This window comes from Haematobia irritans, chromosome 1 (assembly GCF_050003625.1).
Source record: "Haematobia irritans isolate KBUSLIRL chromosome 1, ASM5000362v1, whole genome shotgun sequence".
Classification (NCBI taxonomy): Eukaryota; Metazoa; Arthropoda; class Insecta; order Diptera; family Muscidae; genus Haematobia; species Haematobia irritans.
The window spans coordinates 43,687,002-43,695,169 of NC_134397.1; the positions used below are offsets into that span (position 1 = coordinate 43,687,002).

General features: G+C 36.4%; 1 protein-coding gene across 1 annotated transcript in view; it reads left to right on the top strand.

Moving 5' to 3' along the window:
- LOC142220798 (uncharacterized) overlaps positions 1-8,168 on the top strand; it is a 34,322-nt gene extending 26,154 nt beyond the window's left edge. Inside the window, exons 8-10 of the mRNA XM_075290147.1 lie at positions 3,286-3,527; positions 7,421-7,895; positions 7,961-8,168. Coding sequence (XP_075146262.1) covers positions 3,286-3,527; positions 7,421-7,895; positions 7,961-8,103 — 860 coding nt within the window. The 3' untranslated portion in view covers positions 8,104-8,168. The remainder of the gene's footprint in view (positions 1-3,285; positions 3,528-7,420; positions 7,896-7,960) is intronic.

Below are 8,168 nucleotides of genomic sequence, written 5' to 3' on the forward strand. Positions count from 1 at the left end.
CATGAAATTAAGAATAGTTGAAACAAGTATATACGGCCGTAAGTTCGGCCAGGCCGAATCATATGTACTCTACACCATGGATTGCGTAGAAAGTTCTGCTAAAGACGGCCATCCACAATTAAATTACTTGGGTTGCGGCCGATGGCAAGGCATCTTAAAAATGATTAACATCATCTTCTAAATTGTAAGTTAGTCCATGAGGGATATATAGTAGACAAAAGAAAGGTCGATAAAATACGTATTCAGTTCTTGACCGGTACACAGAAAAAAATTTCACGAACATTTTTCCAATTAAAATCTTAACTGAGTTTTAAAAAATATTCAATTAAAAATTTAATTGATTCAACAAATTTTTTAATTGAATCAAAAATCAATCACACAAATTAATAGTATCAATTATTTTTTTACTTGGATCAATTAACTTTTTAATTGGCTGTTAATTAATTTTTTAATTGATACTATCATTTCTGTGATTGAAGACATTTCAATTAAAAATTAATTGGATCAATTAATTTCATGATTGAATCAGAAAAAATTTTTTTGTGTGTATATATAGGGAAGAAATAATTACGAACCGATATGAATTTTTTTGTGCGGTAATTATAGAGCCAGAATTGAAATATGGGGGTCGCTTTATATGGCGGCTATATAACATACAATTATGAACACGAATCTACCAAAACTTGCAGATTTTTTGCTGTTTGGTAGATTGGTAGAATTCTTGATGTTTTGGAAAATTTTGCAAAATATTCCTCTCCAACTATGAAATGCTTCATAAATTTTCTATAGAAATAACATGTTGACAAAAGTTTCTACAGAAATAAGATTCTGACAAAATTTTCTATAGAAAAAAAATTTTGACAAAATTTTCCATAGAAATAAATTTTTGACAAAATTTTGTATAGAAATTATATTTTGACAAAATTTTCTATAGAAATAAAAGTTTTAATTACCCGTCATCTCAAGACCTAACCTCTTGCCAAATTTTATATTCATAGCTATATCCACTAATTCTATAGTATGTTTTTATATCCTTTTGCTAAAAATTCTCTAACGTACAATTTAGTACATTTTTACACCATTTTGTTACTTCAATTTACACAATTCGACAAATACTACTATATAAAAAATATTTATCTAAAATCCTACCTTTTATGTACACTTTTATGTTTGTGTATTTCAGTGTATTTTTTTAATTTCTAGTATAAAACGAAATAGAACTCATTGTAGAACATTTTTTGGTACCAAATTGTACTAATTTTTTTTTTTTTGGAAAATGAAGCCTTGATACGAAAATCGTTTAATTTCTAGTCCAAAATAAATGGTACAATTTAGATCTCTTTGTGGCACTTTTTATACCTTGCGCCACACTGTGGAACAGGGTATTATAAGGTAGTACATATGTTTGTAACACCCAGAAGGAGACGATAAACACATGGTGTCTTTGGTAATAATGCTCAGGGTGGCTCCCTGAGTCGATATAACCATGTCCGTCTGTCCGTCCGTCCGTCTGTCTGTGAACACCTTTTTCTGATCAAAGTCTAGGTCGCAATTTAAGTCCAATCGCCTTCAAATTTGGCACATGTTCCTAATTTGGGTCAGAATAGAACCATATTGATTTTGGAAGAAATCGGTTCAGATTTAGATATAGCTCCCATATATATCTTTCGGCCGATATGCACTAATATGGACCCAGCAGCCAGATTTTTATACCGATTTGCTTGAAATTTTGTACAAACATAACACTTAGTCGTATAGTTAAGTGTGCCAAATTTGGTTGAAATCGATTCAGATTTAGATATAGCTCCCATATATATCTTTCGCCCAATATGGACTTATATGGCCCCAGAAGCCAGATTTTTGGCCGAATTTGGTTGAAATTTTGCACTAGGAGTACAATTAGTAATATAGTCAAGTGTGCAAAATTTGATTGAAATCGGTTCAGATTTAGAGATAGCTCCCATATATATTTTTCGCCCGATATGGACTAATATGGTCCTAAAAGCCAAAGTTTTGGCCAAATTTGGTTGAAATTTTGCACAGGGAGTAGATTTAGCATTGTAGCTATGCGTGCCAAATTTGGTTGAAATCGATTCAGATTTAGATATAGCTCCCATATATATCTTTCGCCCGATATGGACTAATATGGTCCCAGAAGCCAGAGTTTTGGCCCAATTTGTTTGAAATTTTGCACTAGGAGTACAATTAGCGGTGGAGTCAAGTGTGCCAAATTTTATTGAAATCTTCAGATTTAGATATACCTCCCATATATATCGTTCGCCCGATTTACAGTCATATGACCACAGTGGCCAATCTCCGATTTAATTAAAATTTGGCACAGGGAGTAGAATTAGCATTATAGCTATGCGTGCCAAATTTGGTTGAAATCGGTTCAGATTTAGATATAGCTCCCATATATAGCTTTCGCCCGATTTACACTCATATGACCACAGAGGCCAATATTTTGCTCCGATTTAGTTGAAATTTTGCACAGGGAGTAGAATTAGCATTGTAGCTATGCGTGCCAAATTTGGTTGAAATCGGTTGAGATTTAGATATAGATCCCATATATATGTTTTTTCTGATTTCGACAAAAATGGTCAAAATACCAACATTTTCCTTGTAAAATCGCGACTGCTTAGTCGAAAAGTTGTAAAAACGACTCTAATTTTCCTAAACTTCTAATACATATATATCGAGCGATAAGTCATAAATAAACTTTTGCGAAGTTTCCTTAAAATTGCTTCAGATTTAAATATTTCCCATATTTTTTACTAGTGCATTAGCCGACTTAAATTTTGAGTCTATAGATTTTGTAGAAGTCTATCAACTTCTGTCCAGATCGAGTGATATTTAAATGTATGTATTTGGGACAAACCTTTATATATAGCCCCCAACACATTTGACGGATGTGAGATGGTATCGAAAATTTATATCTACAAAGTGGTGCAGGGTATAACATAGTCGGCCCCGGCCGACTTTAGACTTTCCTTACTTGTTTTTATATCAAAACTGTACTAGTTGGTAAAAAAATGCCGCCATAATATTTACCTAGTGTCAACTTGTCACCATTTTACAGATCACTCAGTCCATTGCATGCGTTTTAAAAACAAATGAAGCTTTGCTATGAAAATTGTTTAATTTCTAGTCCACAAAAAAATGGTACAATTTAGAATTCTTTGTGGTATTTTTTAGTACCAAACTGTACAAGTTTGTAAAAAATGCCGCTTTCATACCGTCTCCTATGTCATTATTATTGCTCAAATTGTTTTTTTTTTTTTGTAGATCACTCAGTCCATTGTATGCGTTTATGGGTTAAAGAGGAATGTAAACGTCTTTGCAATGAATGGAAAATGGATCGTTTCTTTCAAATTCTGGAGCATGATGTGAAATTATGCCTGCATGCTTTTGTTAGCTTTAAACTGCCAAAATTAACTGCCGATTTAACCGATATTCTAATGTTGGTTTGTGTTGCCCTCAGAACGAAATTAATAATGGAGATAAATGCCAATATTGATAAATTAAAGGTAAGTGAAGATAATTACAAATTACAAGGCATCTGACACGAAGTGTTAGCAACTTCACACTGGTATATTTGGCAAACTAGAAATGGCTGTTCATTACAAGGCACCAACAACATTTGCTCTGAGTTTATTTAAAAAGTGGAACTGTATCGTACCATAAAACGTTATAGTGACACTGGTAGCCTTGCCATAACAGGTTGGCTGATAAGTCCCAGGTCTGACACATAGATGGCGTCGCTAGTATTAAATGCATATCATTTTTATATGGTACCAACCTTCAAATGATTCGTGTCAAAATTTGACATCTGTAAGTCAATTAGTTTGTGAGATAGAGCGTCTTTTGTGAAAAAAATGAAAAAAAGGGAGTTTCGTGTTTTGATAAAATACTGTTTTCTGAAGGAAAAAAAAACGGTGGAAGCTAAAACTTGGTACGCAAAATTCAAGCGTGGTGAAATGAGCACGGAGGACGGTGAACGCAGTGGACGCCCGAAAGAGGTGGTTACCGACGAAAACATCAAAAAAATCCACAAAATGATTTTGAATGACCGTAAAATGAAGTTGATCGAGATAGCAGAGGCCTTAAAGATATCAAAGGAACGTGTTGGTCATATCATTCATCAATATTTGGATATGCGGAAGCTCTATGCAAAATGGGTGCCGCGCGAGCTCACATTTGACCAAAAACAACAACGTGTTGATGATTCTGAGCGGTGTTTGCAGCTTTTAACTCTTAATACACCCGAGTTTTTCCGTCGATATGTGACAATGGCTGAAAGATGGCTCCATCACTACACTCCTGAGTCCAATCGACAGCCGTGGAAAGAGTCAAAAGTCCGCTGGCAAAGTAATGGCCTCTGTTTTTTGGGATGCGCATGGAATAATTTTTATCGATTATCTTGAGAAGGCAAAAACCATCAACAGTGACTATTATATGGCGTTATTGGAGCGTTTGAAGGTCGAAATCGGGGCAAAACGGCCCCATATGAAGAAGAAAAAAGTGTTGTTACACCAAGACAACGCACCGTGTCACAAGTCATTGAGAACGATGGCAAACATTTATGAATTGGGCTTCGAATTGCTTTCCCACCCACCGTATTCTCCAAATCTGGCCCCCAGCCACTTTTTCTTGTTCTCAGACCTTAAAAGGATGCTCGCAGGGAAAAAAATTGGCTGCAATGAAGAGGTGATCGCCGAAACTGAGGCCTATTTGGAGGCAAAACCGAAGGAGTACTACCAAAATGGTATAAAAAAATTGGAAGGTCGTTATAATCGTTGTATCGCTCTTGAAGGGAACTATGTTGAATAATAACAAGTATATAAGGCCGTAAGTTCGGCCAAGCCGAATCTTCCGTATCCTCCACCACGGATTGCGTAGAAACTTCTACAAAAGACTGTCGTCCACAATCGAATTACTTGGGTTGTGGTATCTTAAAACTTCTTAACATCGTTTTCTAAATTGTGAGTTAGTCCATACGTGGTATATATTAGACAAAAAAGGTATGTTAGGTAAGTCTACAAATAATTACGAATCGATATGGACTTTTGAACGGTACGTAGAGAGCCAGAATTAAAATATGGGGGTCGCTTATATGGGGGCTATATACAATTATGAACTTAATATGGACCAATTTTTGTGTGATCGGTTATCGATTTATCTGAGGGCTATATATAACTATAGACCGATATGGACCTAGTTAGGCATGGTTGTTAACGGTCATATACTAACACAATGTACCAAATTTCAACTGACTCGGATGAAATTTGCTCCTCCAAGAGGCTCCAAAACTAAATCTCAGGATTGGTTTATATGGGGGCTATATATGATTATGGACTGATATGGACCACTTTTGGCATGGTTGCTAAATATCATATATTACCACCACGTACCAAATTTCAACCAGATCGGATGAATTTTGCCTCTCCAAAAGGCACCGGAGATCAAATTTGGGGATCGGTTTATATTGGGGCTATATAGAATTATGGACTGATATGAACTAATTCCTGCATGGTTGTTGGATACCATATACTAACATCACGTACCAAATTTCAACCGAATCAGATGAATTTTGGTCTTCCAAGAGGCTCCGAAGGTTAAATCTGGTGATCGGTTTATATGGGGGCTACATATAAGTATGGACCGATGTGGACCAATTTTTGCATGATCATTAGAGACCATATACTAACACCATGTACCAAATTTCAGCCGTATCGAATGAAATTTGCTTCTCTTAGAGGCTCCGCAAACCAAATCGGGGGATCGGTTTATATGGGGGCTATATATAATTATTGGCCGATGTGGACCAATTTTTGCATGGTTGTTAGAGACCATATACTAACACCATGTACCAAAATTCAGCCGGATCGGATCAAATTTGCTTCTCTTAGAGGATTCGCAAGCCAAGTTTGGGGGTCCGTTTATATGGGGGCTATACGTAAAAGTGGACCGATATGGCCCATTTGCAATACCATCCGACCTACATCAATAACAACTACTTGTGCCAAATTTCAAGTCGATAGCTTGTTTCGTTCGGAAGTTACCGTGATTTCAACAGACGGACGGACGGACATGCTCAGATCGACTCAGAATTTCACCACGACCCACAATATATATACTTTATGGGATATTAGAGCAATATTTCGATGTTTTACAAACGGAATGACAAAGTTAATATACCCCCATCCTATGGTGGAGGGTATAAAAACGAATTTTGACAAAAAAAAAATGTGTTTTTCTTTGTTAGACCGGGGACTTATCAGCCAACCTGTTACTGTTAGCGTTATAATGATACTGGTAGCCTTGGACTATCGGCAAACACTATGGTGATGGTCCAAAAAAAACTAAAGGGTGATTTGTTAAGAGCTTGATAACTTTTTTAAAAAAAAAACGCATAAAATTTGCAAAATCTCATCGGTTCTTTATTTGAAACGTTAGATTGGTCCATGACATTTACTTTTTGAAGATAATTTCATTTAAATGTTGACCGCGGCTGCGTCTTAGGTGGTCCATTCGGAAAGTCCAATTTTGGGCAACTTTTTCGAGCATTTCGGCCGGAATAGCCCGAATTTCTTCGGAAATGTTGTCTTCCAAAGCTGGAATAGTTGCTGGCTTATTTCTGTAGACTTTAGACTTGACGTAGCCCCACAAAAAATAGTCTAAAGGCGTCAAATCGCATGATCTTGGTGGCCAACTTACCGGTCCATTTCTTGAGATGAATTGTTCTCCGAAGTTTTCCCTCAAAATGGCCATAGAATCGCGAGCTGTGTGGCATGTAGCGCCATCTTGTTGAAACCACATGTCAACCAAGTTCAGTTCTTCCATTTTTGGCAACAAAAAGTTTGTTAGCATCGAACGATAGCGATCGCCATTCACCGTAACGTTGCGTCCAACAGCATCTTTGAAAAAATACGGTCCAATGATTCCACCAGCGTACAAACCACACCAAACAGTGCATTTTTCGGGATGCATGGGCAGTTCTTGAACGGCTTCTGGTTGCTCTTCACTCCAAATGCGGCAATTTTGCTTATTTACGTAGCCATTCAACCAGAAATGAGCCTCATCGCTGAACAAAATTTGTCGATAAAAAAGCGGATTTTCTGCCAACTTTTCTAGGGCCCATTCACTGAAAATTCGACGTTGTGGCAGATCGTTCGGCTATTCATGATGAAATGTCAAAGCATACTGAGCATCTTTCTCTTTGACACCATGTCTGAAATCCCACGTGATCTGTCAAATACTAATGCATGAAAATCCTAACCTCAAAAGAATCACCCTTTAGTATAGGACAAAATCTCGTATATCTTTGTTCATGGAAGGCCAGATGAACTTTGAATTTAGACCCACCGGCCCTTGGCCTTATTTATCCATTTCTTATACAATTCTCCCATTTTCATTGCAGAAAACCACCGACGAATGTGTTCAAGTTCTATCCGATGTATGTCGTCTCTTAAGTTTGGCCAATTTCTCATTGTGTTTCCCCTCTGGCTCTTATTGGCAAAGAAATTCCTATGACAATGAAAAATCGAGTGAATATGTGGGCTATGTTCTCGATCAAATTATGTTACCTTGTATAAAGGCAACCAAAGATGTGGTCATCCTTAAATTAATAATGAAAATCATATGTGAAGCTTGGTTGGATTATATCTATCAGAAACATATACGCTTTAGTGTTAATGGTGCAGTCCGTTTACTCAATGATTTCGATGATGTACGAGAATGGATTTTAAGTTGCTCACTGTTGGATCAATTGCATTTGGATAAATTGAGTAATCATGAGGTATTGCGCATGTGCAAAGGTGTTGGTAAGATATTGCTAAGGAAACCCGAAGATATTATAGCCATATCACAATCGCCAACATTCGATAAGAAAACAAGTATGTGGTGTAAAATGAGGAAAGGTTTGAGAATTTTCAAATAATTCTATTTTAATTATTTCTAGACACTGAAGAAGATGCTGCTCCGCAAGAGACTCAGTTGCCATCGGAAATGTTTGTTTCCAATCAAAAGAATTGGTTGCAATTAAGGGCCAATAAATCAAATTTCTGTTTTTTGCCCATGTGTTGTGGTGATACCAGTATGTAAGAATCATATTTGGAGATTTGTGAAAGATACTAAATGAAATTAAAAAAAAATGTGGGTTCAATTTC